The sequence below is a fragment of the Schistocerca americana genome, chromosome 1, assembly GCF_021461395.2.
Source record: "Schistocerca americana isolate TAMUIC-IGC-003095 chromosome 1, iqSchAmer2.1, whole genome shotgun sequence".
NCBI lineage: Eukaryota > Metazoa > Arthropoda > Insecta > Orthoptera > Acrididae > Schistocerca > Schistocerca americana.
The window spans coordinates 1,000,949,767-1,000,968,426 of NC_060119.1; the positions used below are offsets into that span (position 1 = coordinate 1,000,949,767).

At 43.2% G+C, this 18,660-nt stretch overlaps 1 protein-coding gene across 1 annotated transcript in view; it reads right to left on the reverse strand.

Annotated features, from left to right (window-relative positions):
• LOC124595922 (lachesin-like) overlaps positions 1–18,660 on the reverse strand; it is a 1,260,474-nt gene that overhangs the window by 205,881 nt on the left and 1,035,933 nt on the right. The window contains exon 6 of the mRNA XM_047134840.1: positions 7,653–7,790. Within this exon, the coding sequence (XP_046990796.1) occupies positions 7,653–7,790 (138 nt within the window). The remainder of the gene's footprint in view (positions 1–7,652; positions 7,791–18,660) is intronic.

The following is an 18,660-nucleotide window of genomic DNA, read 5'->3' on the forward strand; positions in this document are numbered from 1 at the left end:
TGAAATTACGTAAAGTGAGAGCCTGCAGTTTTGACTTAAGACCATTTATGAGAGGCTCAAGTGCAATGGCATATAGTAAAGTAGACATAGGGCATCCTTGACGCACAGAGCGACGTATAGGGATCGGTCCTGCAAGCCTTCCATTGACTTGTATCATCGAGCCCGCGGGAAGTAGTAACCGGCGAGTGGCGTCGACAAATGGTAATGGGAACCCCATACGTGTCGCCACCACGAGGAGGAACGGATGTCGAACGCGATAAAAGGCACTCGTGAGACCGATGGATATCAGTGCTGCGCGAAGATGACAAACTGCCGCCAGCGCGATGACGTCACTGCATTCTCCTTGGGCTGTTTGTAAGGTGTCCCCACAACCACGTGCAGCCTGCTCCTACGAAAGGACCGTAGGTAAGACGGTGCGTATGCGCGCTGCTAAGAGGCGTGCATAGATTTTATAGTCTGCATTCATTAATGTAAGGGGGTTATATGCAGAGACATGAGACCCTCCCTTCGGCTGAGGCACAGGTAGAAGAATGCCTGTGATGAATTCATATGGCTCTGAGCACTATGGGACTTAACATCTGAGGTCATCAGTCCCCTAGAACTTAGAACTACTTAAACTTAACTAACCTAAGGACACCACACACATCCATGCCCGAAGCAGGATTCGAACCTGCGACCGTAGCGGTCACGTGGTTCCAGACTGTAGGGCCTAGAATCGCTCGGCCACCTCGGCCGGCCCTGTGATGAATTCAGGTGGAATTGGGAAGGACGGAGTAAAGAGATCCTGAACCATTTCCGTCCAGCGAGGAGGCATTAACGTGGTGAACGCCCGGTAAAACTCCACGGGGAGACTATCTAGTCCTGGTGATTTGTTCTTGACCCCCTTGTTGATCGTATCTATCACCTTTTCTGCGGTGATAGCAGACGTCATGGACACTGACTCCGCTACGGTGAAGGTCCGATCAGGGGAAGGACTGAAATCATCAGGAACTGGCGTTGCCATCGGTTCGACGTCATAAAATTGGCGATAACGTTCAGCATAGGCAGACACCACTGCCGCCTGTGTTGTGTGGTGAACACAGTCGGAGGTCGTGATGTTGGGGACGAAGAGTCGATATCGACGACTATGGATTGTGGATGGCGTTTCGTCTTGGAGGAAGTCCTGTCGTCGGGAACGCACCACGATACCATTTAGTCGTGCACGTTGGAGAGAGAGGAGACGAGCTTTAGTACGCTGTCGTTGCCTATGGGTTTCAGGTGGTGGAGGGAGCGCATCGAGCTCTCGGAGGACGGCGTAGTGAAAATTTGTGGTGTCTCGATGCCATACTGCTGCTTCCTTGCCACATTGTATGAAGACCGTTCTGATCACAGGTTTGGCACATTTGAGCCACCCGTGGAACGTGGATGTGTGCTGTGGTAGGCGTCTTTCGCAAGACGCCCATGTAGTGACAATACATTGTCGGCAGTGTGGATCATTAAGGAGGGAGGTATTAAGCTTCCAGTAACCTCTGCTGCGCCATACTGACTGAGGTGGCAAAGCCAGGGAGCAAATGACGGCGCAATGGTCCGAAAATGGAAGAAGCCATCATTCTGCTTGGAAGATTTCGTTGCCAAGGTGGGCAGAGATAAAACCGGTCCAGCCAGCTCACAGAATGTGCTGTATAATGGATAAAACCGGGGGTATTGCCTTGAATTTTCTCCCAAACGTCCATTAGATGAAAATCTTCGATTATGGTGAGCAGCGCTGGGTATGGCGAATAACCAGGCATTTGGTCCTGTGGATGGAGGACGCAGTTGAAATCGCCTTCCATGATAAGGGGCACATGTCCGAAAAAAGTGGTCCGCTGCCGACGGTTCGTGGAGCCAGACGGAGCGTAGATATTGACGACGCGCGTGTTGAAGATGGTAACAGCCATGCCCCTACCAGAGGGAAGGATTGTCGTGCCCGTTAGTGAGATTCCTTCGCGTAAAGCCACTCCACGCCCTGATTGATCACATGTGGACGTGTATGAGTTGTAGCCCTAGACCGGTGGTAGTGTGGCAACGCGTACTTCCTGAAGAAGGGCGACGTCGACGTCAGAGGCCCGAAGCTTGTCACATAGGAGCTGCAGCTTGGGTGCAGTGCCACTACGTTGATGGTCTGTGTGGCAAACCGGTACGTTTGTTTCAGTGGTGGTGGACGCGCATCTACCATCACCAAGGGAAGTATGAGGAGGGCACCGGCAGGAAATCCCGTCCCATCTGCTGCAGTGCCTCGCTTTTGATGTTAACAGGCAACCTCGTCCGGGGGAGGCAACTCATCCGGAGGAGGGGGGGGATGCCTTCCTCAACGTCGTCGGCACATGCTCCTGTGCCGTGGGTCTGTCCAGTGTCCATGGGAATTGCATCGTGGTGAGAGAGATCTGGAGCTGTCGGTGGGGAGACAAACGTCTCAACCTGCGCACCGAACGTTTCATTGTGCGTGCCGACCTCCATGGTGGTCCCTTCCTGCGAAACGTCCTGTTCGTCGTGAAAGCTGTCCACCGACCACTGCGTGGAAATGTCGGCTTATTGGGTGTCGTCTTCGTCGTCTTGGGTGGCGACGCTTTGAGAGCCCGCATGTGAACGGCGGCGGGGTTTGCGCACGTGTTCCTCAGTGTCGGACGACGACAAGGAAGAGGTTGACCTGGTTCGAAGGCGTCGGTGGGTACAATGAAATTGTCAAACAGGTGTTGTGAAGAAGTACTGGTCTCCTCAGCGTCCGGTGCGGGGGCCTGTTCGGCGGCAAAGTTGTCAGGTGGGACGTTTTCACCGTCCGTAGGTGAATGGTAAGGTTCGACGTGCCGATCGGAGGGACCGGGCAACGGGCTGGACGAAACTGTAGACGTGGCAAGAGCCGCTGCGTAAGTGACAGGTAGGGCGGTCATCATGGGTGTGGCGGACGCTTCCGACAACGGGAGCCGCACGACACGTCGTTGAATGCATTCAGGCCGTAGGTGACCTTCTTTCTCGCAACCGTCACAGGTGCGAGGTTGGCCGTCGTACATTATAATGGCACGGCAGCCTCCGATACGTAGATAGGAAGGCACGTGTTTCTGCAACTCGATGCGGACCTGTCCGACACCGTTTAAAACGGGATAGGTTTGAAATTGTACCCATCATTCGGCGACATGTTCCAGTACGTTGCCATAGGGACGGAGCACCGCGGTGACGACGTCTGCAAGTAGTTCGAACGGCAGTTCGAAGATCCTTATCGTTCGTATGCCCAGAGCTGCGTGTTCAGTGGTAACGGGTCCGACGTTGCCGTCGGAATGACAGAGGCGCAGTCCGCGTTTTGCCTCTTGAAGCACCTTGTCGCTCGCCGCATCGTTGGTCACTTTGACGTATACGGTACTGCTAACTATGGACAGATGGATACCAATGAGATCCGTTGGTGGTATTTTAACTTCATCGCGAATAAATCGTTCTTCCTCCAGGGCCTTGGGTCGGGGGAAGTCGGAACAAAAGTTGAAACGTAAAGTCTTCTTCCGATAGTTGTGCGCCATGGTGGTCTAGAAGGAAAACGGCACTTACAGCGACCGAAGCAAACACAAACACACAGGGCGCGCCTCGCCTGCAGCGATCTCGCGCGTGACCGCCTCGCAGCACTGCCGGCGGCAGACTGTGTTCAGTTACCCAACCACGACTCGCGACCCGTCCTCACATATTCAGTTCTGCAAGTACCTCGTCTCCTACCTACCAAACTTCACAGAAGCTCTTCTGCGAACCTTTGGAACGCCAGAAATCACTTCTGTCTTACTCAAAGACTTCCGTCATTTACTGACAACTGTGACCTCTCTGACAGGAAATCACGAATCCAGTCGCATAACAGAGACGATATTCCATAATTCATGCAATTTCACTACAAGCCGCTTGTTTGGTACGGCGTCAGAAGCCTTCCGGAAATCCAGAAATACGGAATCCACTTGCAATCCCTTGTTAATAGTACTCAACACTTCATGCGAGTAAAGAGCTAGTTGTGTTTCACAAGAACGATGTTTCCTAAATCCATTTTGACTGCGTGTCAATAGAACGTTTTCTTCGAGATAATTCATAATATTGGAACACAATATACGTTCCAGAATCCTGCTGCATATCGAAGTTAATAATACGGGCCTGTACTTTAGTTACTCTTACTACCTTTCTTGAATATTGGTGGACAAATCTTTCGTCGAGCCAACGGTTGTATATGATTGTTAAGTATGGACCTATTGTATACTGTCTGGACCAGAAGTCTTGCTTTTATTAAGTGATTTAAGTTGCGTCACTACTCCGAGGATATCTACAGATACGGTTAATAAGCCCATCCAGAAAGCATTCAGATGACCCACTTTCCCTTTATTTCAGTTATTGTACTCTAACTTGCCCTGATGGGAACCGTAGCAAATCAGTCGAAACATCGGCTTAGTTACTTTAGTAGTAGTTACAATTACGCGCCCCTATATCCAGAATTATTGTATACAAAATTTCATTTTGTGTAATCGTATTTGTTCACTTACCCGTTTTGTGTCGCTTATAATGTTTTACCTGTTTGTAATATTAGACATGCTAAGGACAAGATAATCTTGTTCAGCCAAACTGTTGGGATGCGACAATTGCGCTTGCAGTGTACTAATCAACTTACGTTTGCTCTCAGAGCAATTGAAATTTGTCATATAATTCATTATTTAATGTGTCACACGTTTTAGTAAGCTAAATAGATATACATAGCATTTTTACTGGAATTATTCCTCTTCAACTGTCATCATTGGAAAACAACTGATACACTTTTTAGAAGCACTAGTTTAAAGTCTTTCATCCCACAGCAACTTCGCAACCACAAATATTTATTTTTGTCCTTGATGACACTGTAACAGCCGGAAACCGGTTTGTAAAATATGTTTCAGGATATTACGTGGTGCCGCGAATTTTTTCATTCACAATAACAGTACGAGCAGTATGAACTGATTGTGCACAAAACTGCTGAAACTTAAATGTCTCGGAAGATATAAAAACCTGTGTAATTGTTCAATAACGTCAGATAATTTTGGCCACCTATCTGTGTCCAACATTACATGTCTTCTGGAAGAAAATAGCTTTAAAGATTACGAAAGTACGCTGTACTACCAAGTTACGCTTAAAATGTATGTTCCATTCATAGCAAAGAATTACTGTACATAAAGTGCACTGTTCAGAATCTGTCCTCAAGCATACGCAAGTAAATTTCATTTTCCAGGAAGCCTGTGGGAAGCTTGGGCGTAATTAATTAGAATCTCTGCGTTCAAAGTATTTAACTGCTAATGAAAAACGATTTGATGAGATTCCAAGAATAATGAATGCAAAGAGAGAAACAGAGACAGATAACGCACTTTAAGACCAGTTTCATTCTGTAGCAGTTTCAAAATTAGACTCGCTTTAACCTCGAGATCCCGTTTAGCTTGTATTTTCTACGTTGTCCAGGACGAAAATAAAACTTCACTGGGTATGAAAGAATTCCTCGCAGAATTTTTTGCTGTTGGCAGAGAACGTATCCCGTACGAAGAAGACAACACTTTTGAAGCTTAAATACGCTTTACGTGTATTTCACTACAGTGTTTTTGTCTCAGTAGTATTTACAAACATCAGAGTAATAACATAAACACGTTTTATGTAAATGAGTAAGTGACTTAAAAGTGTACTAAAATCATGTACCAACAGTAGACGTTGGTTTGCTACGTAAAACCTACACTTAGCAGTTTATTTGCAATTACTCCACTTAGTATGATTTGGCTACTCATTGCAGACTGGCCCTCATCGATTTCCTAACGTACTCGTAACACGGTGCAGTTCTCAAGTTTCAAAACAATCAAGTAAATCGACCTTAGTTTATGGAGTATTGCTATGTATGAAATACCTTACCCCAATTAAGTAAAAAGTGGGTAGGGTTAAATCTCGTAATCACCATTTCGCTGGTTCTGATTTCGATGGAGATACACGCGTTCTTCTAACTTTTTCATTCAGGTCAATGTCTGTTATCAAACTCAGATGTTAAATAGCAAATATTGAAGCGGATTCAAAATACCGTTTTCATTTTAAATTACTAATCACATGAAAATGGAGTATTCATAGTGAATTAAAGCTTAAAGCAAAACTAGGAACGATTAAAAAGAAAGGAAACGTATTTTTATTTCTAGAGATCAATAAAATACAACATAATATTAAAACCACAAATGTGTTCATATAAAAATACTTATATCACTATGAATACTCGCCTTTTCAAATAATTAGTAATTAATAATGAAAATATTTTAATTTAAAAAACTATCATGCTTGCCATTATTAATCAGTTAACATTGCAGTCCGATAGTAAGTATTTAATTCAAATAAAAAGGTAACTATCTCAAGGAAAAATCAAACTAGTGACTACATGATTACGGGGTTGAATTACTTTGTACTTACCTGGAAGGTATTTGGATAACAAGCTCGTAAAGTTTTATACTTAACTGCATTTAATGTATTCAGATCTTCAGAGTCTATTTCTTTGAGTTGTTTTGATAATTATACAGTACTTCTTTAGGAAGCTGACGCCCATGCTGTGCCCTTCACGTGGTGTAAATATCACGTAAACCAAAGAGGACCAGACCTTATGATTACTTTGTAAGACATTGCGTTAAGAATACAACATATTATGAACAGCTCAAACTCACACTTTATGTAAGCAGGCTACAAACATTTGTTGTTGATAAGAATTGTCCAAAAGCTGACATCTTGCTTGCTTACTGATGAAACATCTGTGGACAGATCTCGCAACTAGATGAGCCAATATGGGTACTGTTTACAGTTGTTGTCATTAATAGAATATATACCAGTTACAGTATGAAATCATAGTTGTCACTTACACTCTTGGTATTGTAAGAGAGAGTCGGTGGAATAAATCCTTCTCCATCTTTAGCTACAACAAACTGTGGGCAATTAATGTCATGTTTGCACTTCCTGTTGACAGCTGATTTCTGCCTCTTGTATGGGTATCCGAATTTAAGTTTTACGTGCGGGCAGCGATTGTTGTTAATACAAGATGCAGAAAAAAACGTGATGAAATCAGAGTTGTATGGACGGCGTCAAATCGAGAAAAATTTCGCAGCTAACCATTGTTCGTAAATGCACCGTTACAGAGCTGCCGCTTTGAAACGAAATTTCAGCTTTGTCTTAATTTTTGTGCGGCCACACAAACCTTCAACTGAAGACGGCTGACTAACTCACCGTTGTGTGCTATTACATGAGTCAAAGTCAATTTTCTGTTACGTTTTCAGTAACGTTATGTTTACATCGATGGTACACTGTGATCCGTTTTTCAGTTGCTCTTGAGGAAATATAGGTTTCTTTCTAAAAAAGACGTACAGATTTTCATATTTTCGTAATAAACAAAGTTGCAAGGAAGGCAATCATCTTGATTACTGTCCAATTGGTAGTTAAAAATCATTTTTTGGAAACATTATTTTGCTTTCGGACCAAAAGTTATTTGCAATGGTCAAGATGAAGAGGACTTTTACTGTTAACAGTACAAAAATATAAATTGGTGACAAAATCCTGTTACTATTTGTTAGGATACTGAAGGATTCCCCTACTAATTGACAATTATTTCTTAATTACGTATTAGAATGTAGGTGATGACTGACCTTGAGCGATGATCTCCCCGTGGTCACGCGTCCAGTAGTTGATGGACTTGGGGAAGGCCTCGGAGTGACACTCCAGAGTCATCTCCTGACCTTCGTAGGCACCGACCAGCTGGTTCTGGATCCAGATCATTGGCGGAACTGCACAGGTACCACGAAGTAACAGGAAGCGTACAAACTCTGTTTATTGTTGATTATTATCATTAGTATCTTAGAGTATAACAATTAACCAAAAATATATTTTGGGGACTACATGCAGATCGTCCATGATTATTAAAATCACTATGCTACCAGTAAGGACACTTTAATATGTCCTGGACGAATGATACTGTCGTAACAAAGTCAACCTCTCAGTATTATTAAGAGAATCAAGGGTGTTATGCTTGCCTGACTCCCATTATATAGGTGTATTATAAGTGACTTCGTGCAGTTACTAGAATTTCAAGGGTTATCGAAACTCAGTACTGCGATTTCAACCCCTTCATAGGACATAAGCTGATGGGAGCTGTATGAGATATTCAAAAGCGATCGGGACAAAATCATCAAGGAGCAATTACACACATTGCAACTCGGGATAGGCGATAGAATGTTAGTCGGTTGCAGCGAGCCTTACTGGTAGCAATAGGCTGTAGAATACAAGACCGAACTCTAGCTGTCTTCTCGGTGGGTTTTATGCAACCCCATTATGTAAATTTCAATAACTACCCAACTTCAGTGTGATCTAAGACATTGGATGGAGGTACAATGCTGATGGCGTCATGTTGTCTGAGATCTAACAGTACTGCCAAAATATTTATGTGTAAAGAATAAAAAATTCCAGTACAGTGGAGGAGGCCGATAAGTTTGTATAGGAATGAGCTTCTTGCTCAGATGAGTACTTCGGCGTTATCTAAAATTGTTCTGTGCAAGTTAAACGATAGAGGAGTTCAATTATTCACGTTTCCGTTTACCATTGTGCTAGGGTCTTTGGAAATTCTTTCCTTTATCCGGGTGCAGTGCTCAGTCCATACATGAAAAATGGTAGGCGGCAGTCTACAATGTGAGATCATCACACTAATATCGATGTATGCAGTTTTAAAGCATTGTAACTCGTTATTGTTGAGAAACCTCAACACGGAAACTGGATGCAGAACAACGTACGGATGAGAATAACCCACCGTTTGGAACGTAACCGGTATTTTAGTTCTGAATAACCGGTATTTTTTGGTTATCTGTTTAGCCTCTGTTATAGCAACTGATTATTATGTTTTACTAATAACCGAGTAAAAAACCGATAAACCAACCAACCACAGCAGCAGTGATAAAATTTTTCGTTTTTAAATAAACTTTTTTTTTTTAAGAAAAGGGGCAATTTTTATCCGTAAAACTTGCATTGCTTTGAAATATTGCGTTATTATAGAAAATGGGAAAAGCAATCAGTTTTATTTCAGTAACAATGCCGACAGAAAAAAGCGACATACACATGACAGAAAAATTAGTACAGCTTTGCTAAGACAACATTGTCACCGCTGCCGTGTGTCGTGGCTTAAGGGACGCTTGTACGTGCATCGAGCAAGACTTAAGCCCACCTGACCTATACGGTAGTTTGCCGCTGTCATTACCGGACATTCATTGTACTGTAGAGAGGCACCAACTTTGGTCTGGAAATATTTTTACGAAGTGACGTAGCAAAAAAGTACAAGGCGTCATTTGTCTGTTGCTATGAAACAATAAGAGGAAGGAAATTATGATAACAGTAAGATACTACAAACTTAACAATAATTCATCCATAACATTAAATAACAATAAGTAACTGGCCTGCTACCTGTGTCTGCATAATATGCCATTATATTGTAGCCCTTGAAAACGGACAAATTAGCAAGTAAAACAGTATTCTTCAGCCTCCGTTTTCACTCTTTAGCATTGACTGTTCGTAATGTACAAATAGCGCAACTATCCTTGATTACATGATTTTTCAGCAGTTTCAAAAAAATTAGAATAAATAGCAGAATACTGTTGATTTTTTGTAGTATTCAACCGCTTATCACTTTTCGAGAAAAGCTGCGAACGGTGAACGGACTATGTTTTCTCTTATATGACTGTTTAATTCAACATTTTGATTCTGTACATCTTGAAACTGAGAGAGACAAAATTTTTCTACCTTTGTTTGCTTTGTACGCTTGCTAAAGGAAATAATAAGAACAAAAAACCGAAAATCTGTTATTTCGGAAACCGGTTATTTTGAGCGGTTGTAACAGCCAGGTTAAACTGCCGTGAAGGAAAACGCGATGTAACTGAAAACCGGTTGTTTCAATGATTACTTCGATCCCTAGAAAAACGTGAAGAGACACTGGCATCTCTGCCTTTTTATTCCCTCCATGATTACTCCAAATGATCAGGGCTTCGTATTTTGTGCTGTTGGTAAATTTTATTCCTCCCTCTATGACTGGCATTAAGCAAAAGGATTTCTTTTCTTATTATTATCATTATTCCCACAAGCGAGTGCCATCTAACACCCTTGTTCACTTCATTAGATGATCATCGGTTGTTAGGCACTTGCGGATGTTAAGAGATGAGGGTTAGTACCAGACATGTACTTATATTTTTTTATTCGAGCGTAACCCATTTTCATCTTTCATAAAACAGTAAACCACTCTTACCGAAAACTTTCACTATTCGTTGTGGAACAATACTGTTTAACAGGCACCAGACTTCTAGCTCTTCAAGTTATTTATTTTGGAAACGATCCAGTCGTCTACCTCGACGTTGCGAGTTCTGGTTTTGTATGTACACGCTGCCTGGATCCAAACCGGACTATGAACTGTCGTTTTCGAGCGGCTATTTATACCTGAATTCGACTAAAAAAAATGGCTCTGAGCACTATGGGACTTAACATCTTAGGTCATCAGTCCCTTAGAACTTAGAACTACTTAAACCTAACTAACCTAAGGACATCACACACATCCATGCCCGAGGCAGGATTCGAACCTGCGACCGTAGCAGTCCCGCGGGTCCGGACTGTAGCGCCCAGAAATGCACGGCCACCGTGGCCGGCGAATTCGACTCCCCACATCCTCTCTTCATGTGATACTCTTTTGTTTTACAGAACCCGAACTGGTGTGTAACGCACATTCTCTCCGTTCTTTCCACTCTGGTGGCGAGATTTTAAAAAGCTAAGTCTTTGACACCAAGCCACTTTAAATGTAAATCTCAGTCCCTGTTCATTTCGGTTTCCGTCATATTTATTTCGATAGACTCCCTAATTATGCTGTCCCACAAACTCAGCATTTGCATCACGATACTGGCCTAACCGTTTTTGCTTTCATGATAATATTCGAGGCAGTGCTCATCGACAGCTGCTCTACTTGGTTGTTTCACAAGGGTATGTTTCTGATGTTCCTGGTGCATCTCCTGGACGTTTTTAATAGCCTGTCTCGCTGTTGTTGTTTGTCCACGTAAGACATAACACATTCGCGTGGAATACGGCACACACCGGCTTTCAGAGACCCAGACAGTCTCTGACATTACGTCTCTGATGACGGGAGCGAAATGTATTCTGTAGGAGTCTACCGATCTTACCAAATACTGGGCCAGCATAAGGTAGAGTGCAGGCAAACGCTTCTTGGCTTATTTCTTTGTTTCTCAGTCTCAGTCTCAGTCTCTTTCTCAGGAAAGGCAAAGGTACCGAAGAGGCAAATCTGACATTACGATTGACAATATTTGTCGACCTAGGAAAAGCCTTCGGAAAGACGGTGCAAGATGATCGACATCAAAAATGGTTCAAATGGCTCTAAGCACTATGGGATTTAACATCTGAGGTCATCAGTCCCCTAGACGTATAACTACGTAAACCTTACTAACCTAATGACATCACACACACCTAAGGACATGCCCGAGGCAGGATTCGAACCTGCGACAGTAGCCGCAGCGCGGTTCCGGACTGGAGCACCTAGAAGCGCTCGGCCACAGCGGCCGGCTAATCGACATCTTGAGAAACATTAAGCTGTAGGAAAAAAACAGGTAATATACAGGGTGATTGTAATTAAACATTCTAAACGCTGAAGAAATAACACCACTGGTCAGCCTGACGTCACATTACAACGGAATACTATCGGAAAAGGGGGAAAACGTATGGCAGAAGAAGAAAAAAATAGTGTAAAACTTGATCAATAATAGATGGCGCTGTATATGTCAGCATACGTCACTGAAAATACCTATCATGCGCACGACCCATTGAAGTTGGTATAAACAGGGCGGGTGCACGGCTTTTCCTCCTTTCGCGTCCGCGACGTTCGCCATGACTGTCTCAATGCAGGATCGCGCTCTGCTTGTAAAGCTGTATTACATGAATGGTGGCTGTGCCCACCTCGCTGGGCAGAAGTTCCGGACACTGAATGGTTTGAAACGCTGCCGTAGGTCTGGAGACAATGATTCGGAAATTCGAAAATACCGGTTCTTTAGGTGAGCAACCTGGTACAGGGAGGAAAGGAATTGATTCGACTTCAGGGGAAGCAGTGGCCACAGCAATGCAGGAGGAGACGAGTGGCGGTGTACAAACGTGTAGTGCACGCCCGAAATTTGGACATACCCGTGAGCAAGGTGCGTAAAATACTACGAAACATCCTTCTTTGCAATCCATTAAAAATTACGCATGTGCACAAGTTACTTCCTCTTGACCTGCCGGCAAGAGATACATTTGCTTTAGAATTTCTTGCTCGCATGGAAGTGGACAATGATTGGCCGCAGAATATTTTGTGGACAGACGCAGGCCACTTCCATCTGACAGGATATGTCAACACATAGAATTGTCAAATGTGGACAACGGAAAATCCACACACAAATCAACCAGTACCACTTCATCCTGAAAACGTCACTGTGTGGTGCGGGCTTACGGCATCATTAATCATAAAAAATGGCTCTGAGCACTATGGGTCGCAACTGCTGAGGTCATTAGTCCCCTAGAACTTAGAACTAGTTAAACCTAACCAACCTAAGGACATCACAAACATCCATGCCCGAGGTAGGATTCGAACCTGCGACCGTAGCGGTCTTGCGGTTCCAGACTGCAGCGCCTTTAACCGTCGGCCACTTCGGCCGGCCAGTAATCATAGGTCCATACTTTTTCGCAGAGGGAGATGCTTTGGGTCCTGTTACCTGTACCGTCACTGGTAAGCACTATGAGTGTCTTTTGCGCAACCACATCATTCCAGCTCTCCAACAGCGTGGATGTGTGGATGAGATCATTTTTATGCAAGATGGCGCACTTCCGCACATTGAAAATCCAGTTAAGCAGCTCCCGAAGCGCCATTTCGGAAATGCTAGAGTTATCAGCCATCATTTCCCTACAGTCTGGACTCCCTGATCACCTAGTCGTAATCCGTGTAAATCTGGCTGTGGGACTATCTGAAAGATATTGTGTTCGTTGTTCCGATTGCAAACTTAGCTGCATTGAAGGCACGCATTTCGCAACACGTTCTGAACGTGACCCCGGAAATACTTCGAGCAGTTGTGAGACATGCTGTTTATCGATTTGAGCTTGTTGCAAAAAACGATGGACAGCATACTGAACATGTTTTGCACGAGTCACACGGAAATTAGTAACCCGATTTGTTTTTGATTCATAGTTTTTATTCGGTTTTCGGCCTCAGGACAATTAAAAACCGATCTGAGTGATGCTTTTTATCCGCGTTTTGTCCTCAGGACAATTAATAACCGATTTTTACCTTCTGATATGATATGACCTTGCCGTGGTGGATGGGCTTACGTAACTAAAAGTATCACACCTGTACACCCATGCACACTGAGTATTGCAGTGTGTTTAACGTCAAACGTACACCTTAGGCGTTGTTGTATGATTGATTTGTCATTTGTAGTTGACCATTATTAAATTATGATGCTTACAGCGCCATCTATTGCTACATTTTGTATCTACTTATTTTTCTTCTGCCATACGTTTTCCACCTTCTCCGCTAATATTCCGTTGCAATTTTACATCATTCTGACCAGTGGTGTTATTTCTACAGCGGTTTGGAAGTTTAACTTTAATTATAGTTACCCTGTACAATATGTGCAAGAAACGAGATGGAACAATAACAGTCGAACATGATAAATGAATTGTTTGGGTTAAAAAGGGTGTAAGACTGTGATGCCGTCTGTTCTTGAAGTCTGTCACCGTGGTATGTTTCAATAAAATAATGTCACTTTACAATTCGCGCCACGTCGAATAAAACTCTCGTCGTAGCAATGGCTGTCTCCACCATTGTCATCAGGAATTAAAGTTACTGACTTCGGGGGCTGGCACGATGTTCCAACTTATGTAGGTTCGATATCAGCATTTGGCACCTTCCAGGGAAGGCCGAAGGGCGATTTGGTCAAATCATAGCAGCTCCGGCTCGCCGCAGGACCGAGTGACCTCTGCTAGCGCACGCGGCCGGCGTCACGTTTGAAACAGCTTCTGTGATTGCCCTTTTTAGAGATTCCAATACATGTTAAACTGAACTTCTTACTCGGCTATTCCTTACTGCAGTTTCTATATCCTCAGAGAATTTCAAGGGCACCTCTTCATTCCTTAGCACTTCTGTATCCAACTTCTTTGGGCATTGATTATTCCTGACTAGTCTCTTAAGCTTCACCCCTCTCTTCATCAGTATTCAGTTCTAATCTGAGTCTGTATCTGCTCCTGGGTACGCCAAACAATCCAGTGCCTGATTTCAGAATGTCCGTCTCACCATGATATAACCTAACTGATACCTTCCTGTATCTCTCGGCCTTTTCGGGGTGAAATCTTCCTGTATTACCTGGCCTTTTCCAATTATACCTTCTCCTCTTGACATACTTAAGCAGTGTATTCGCTATTACTAGGTGAAATTTATTACAAAACTCAGTCTTTTTCCTCTCTCATTCCTAGTACCAAGCCCATACTCTCACGTAACTCTTTATTGTACTCTTCCCCCTACAGCCGCATTCCAGTCCAGAATGACTATCAGATTTCCATCTCCCTTTACGAACTGACATACCCGTTCAATATGCTCATATACGTTCTCTATCTCTTCATCTTCGGCCTGCGACGTCGGCATGAATAGCTGACTATCGCTCTCTGCGTTGGTTTGCTGACGATTCTTATGAGAACAACCCTATCACGGAACTGTTCACAGTAACGCACTCTCTGCCCTACCTTCCTGTTCATAACGAATCCTACAGCCGTGATATCATTTTCTGCCCCTGTTGATATTACCGTGTACTCATCTGATCAGAAATCCTTGTCTTCTTTCCATTTAACTTCACTGACCATCACTATATCTAGATTGAACCTTATCATTTTCTTTTTCTGATTTTCTAGCTTTCTTACTACGTTCAGACTTGTAACATTATGCGACTCGACTCGTGGAACGATATCCTTTCGTTGATTTCAATCCTTTTCTCAAGGTCACCTCCTCCTTGGCAGTCTCCTCCCGGAGATCCGAACGGAGGACTGTTTCGGAATCTTTTGCTAATGGAGAGATCATCATGACAATTTTCAATTACAGACCACATATCCAGCAAATATACACTATGTTGTTGATCGTTGCTGAAACTTATGCCTTTAAGGGCAGTCAGACAAGCAAGGTCAAGGGAATGCTTGAACCTCTGTCCGCTCCTCCGTCCTCTTTGACAAGGCAGTCGGCTGAATGAGGGGTGACTTCAGCGGCGACTTTTGATGACTTTTATTCGAAATTTATGATGGGGTGGGTTTCGAAACCAGGATCTAGGACGTTCTGGTTACTAATCAAAGACGATACTCCTAGGCCTAGCTAACTAAAAGCCGGTGACTCAATAAAAGTTACGTAAAATAAGCCGCGAGACCACTAAATTTTACATCGTGAATGCAGTATTCATTGCTCCTCAGTTCATCCAAAGCAGCGTAAAATGGCTGCACTTCGAGAAGTGCTTTACCGCCCAATTGAAGTCAATCTCTCAAAATAAAACTACATGCTAATGGTCACCAGCCAAATGTTATCGTTCTTGTTCTGCAAATGCAGTCGAAAGTCGCATCTAACAATCGCTACCAGATTGAACTACTATCGTCTACTAGTAATGGAAGTCCTAATTTTTATTTTTTTTATTTTTCATTTTTTATTTATTTATTTATTCTTTTTTTTATTTTTATTTTTTTTTTTTGCAGGATACCACATGTAGGTGTTATATCTGCTAACATCGGTAAATAGCTTAGAAAAGAGGGGTAGAAGGGTCATACCGAATCTCTATAGCCCCAATAAGGTCGGACACCTAGTAAGGCACCACGAAACTAGAGAACCAATCGCTACGCGCAACAGGATGCCCATCGCATCCAACGTAGTGAGTGTCCTTCCGCCTACATAGACCAAACTGGCAACTATTTTACCATACAGTTCAGAAAGTATCAGGATCTTTTCAGTTCTAAATCCACCCTCACCAGTGACTTGAAAAACGATAATCATTCCATCTCATATATAACCACGGGTTGTAGCGTTTACATATTCGACATAAGGACCCTATTTTAAATATCTTAAAAGAAATGGAATTTATCCGCAGTATTAACCATAATCCGTCGTTCATTTTGGGTGAACAAACTTCGCTGAAGCACGCAGCCCTATTGAATAACTTTTCTTTTTTGAAAGTGCACTTCACCTCATTTCGTTCTCCTTCTGATTATTAAACTTTATACATGTATTCTTCTTAACTGGGTCAGTCTTTTTGCCATTGCTTTGGTGGACCTTAATTAGAGTTAGCTACAAAACAGCATTTGCCTGTTTGCCACAGGGAGGACTTCAAGATCTATCCAGTTTCTATCTTGCGTCGCTGTAAAATGTCCTCTTTTGATAGAAGTCGTCGTATCTTTAGTTTATTTAGCCTTCGTCTATGGCGCGTACTTGTACGCCACTATGTGTGTCCTCGCTAAATTAAAATTTGCCTGTCATTTATGACGTAAAATGTTTTTGTCTCACGTCTCACTTTACGGATGCTTCGTCGAGTTGCCGGCTTTCGGTTAGCAGTTTTATTACCTTGTCTTATCGCTCCCGGTGTTAATGTGTCCGTTTATTGCAATTGCTACTAGCTATTGAGTAGTATAGGGCTTTTTGACAGCGAAAACTTTTAGGTTAAGCCACTTTCAATTTTGTTTACTAGCAAAATATTTTTGTAGTAAGAATGGCACATTTGTCTGTTCTTTTACATCATGACTACGGTACATTACTCCTCGTGGCCTTATGCATCCCAACTACGTTAAAATTTGCACGTCACTCGAGGAAAGGAAAAAAAATTATTTTACGGTTTAATGCTTAAGCTTTAAGTAGCCACTTTTCACTAGTTCAAATTGTGAACCGCGGGGCTTGTTGGTCCCGTCGTATTCTTCCTGTCAGTAGATGGCAGTTCCACTCATAACTTAGTTTACCAGTGTACTTTCTACTTCGTGTACGCTACTTCGTGCTCTGCGTCCGATCGTGGTACGTACACTGCGTCCTGTACTTGTCCATCGCACCACTCGGGGTCATAGCACAAAACTTAAGTGTCCTGATCTCCATTCCAGTCTTCTTCACCTGGGCAGTAGACTGTTGTAATGTCTCGTGACGCTTTGACACTGACATGGTTTACCGCATCTAGCCCGACCGTTGTTTTCAAAAAAGTTATATGGTACTTCTCTTCTGTTTTTTCATATGTACTAATGAGTGTTAGAATTATTATTAGCTTCGGTGTCTTGTTTATTTTCAGTATCACACCTGATGATAGGTAATAGCCCGATCCGGTCGAGATCTAAGCGTTGAAAAACAAAAATACTTATAAATGAAGAGGTAATTTCAATCTTCGCTGATTTCTCCGACCTCTTTTATAGCAGAATCCCATTGTAAAGATGCATGGGTCAAGACACTAGTATTTTCAGATTGTATTTTATGTTCGTTTTCTATGCTATGAAATGTAACACAGACTCGCAGAAATACCGATGCAGAGTCCAAGAAGGCCCACACAGAGAATAGTTGTCGATCTTTCGAAACAAGAACTGAATGTCGGCTCTGTTGCAGCGCTGAGCAACTTTTCATCATCCCCGCGACCAATATAGGATATTGCCAGTGGAATAGCGCCCTTCATTGGGCATCTTTCACGCGACGCAGATGAGGGTGTCACGTTACTAGCGAAAGCTAATTCACTTAAATCTACTATTAGCAAGGAATATGTCAGGTTACTAGCGAAAGCTAATTCACCTAAATCTACTATTAGTCAGGAATAAACAAGTGGCTTGCAATTATTACTTGAGAAGGAGGACTCGGTTGTCTTGCCAGCAGACGAAGAAAATGCCAGTATCGCTCTGAACAATTAAGACTGCCACCTGAAGGTGCTACATTGGAAGGCAAATACGGGAAGCTGGTTCAAATGGCTCTGAGCACTATGGGACTTAACATCTTAGGTCATCAGTCCCCTAGAACTTAGAACTACTTAAACCTAACTAACCTATGGACATCACACACATCCATGCCCGAGGCAGGATTCGAACCTGCGACCGTAGCAGCCCCGCGGCTCCGGACTGCAGCGCCTAGAACCGCACGACGACCGCGGCCGGCTGATCTATCACAGGCCATCGTCAGAAACACAGTGAAGTTGTTAAAGGACTATAGTATGGCAGAAGAGGTAGTGAATAAATTGACTCCACGTGCAGCCAGGTCTCCCTGCCTTTATGGATTGTCGAAGATGCAAAAGAAAGGTGTTCCTCTGAGGCACAAGTTTTGAAGTTGCATCCTACGATACGTTGACGACACCTTACTGAATGGCCTCATGGTGGAGATGCACTTAAGTAGTTCATCGACCACATGAACAGCGTCCATCTCAAACAATTATGTTTGAGATGGAGAGGTATGACTGGCTTCCATTCTTGGATCTTTTAGTGGAAGGCAGGAGGCTGACTTGGTCATACATTGTAGAGGAGATCTAAGCACACTGATCAATACTTGAAACGCCAATAGTTTTCACCACCCTGTACAAACGAAACCAGACATAAATACATTAGTACGCAGGACAGAGATTA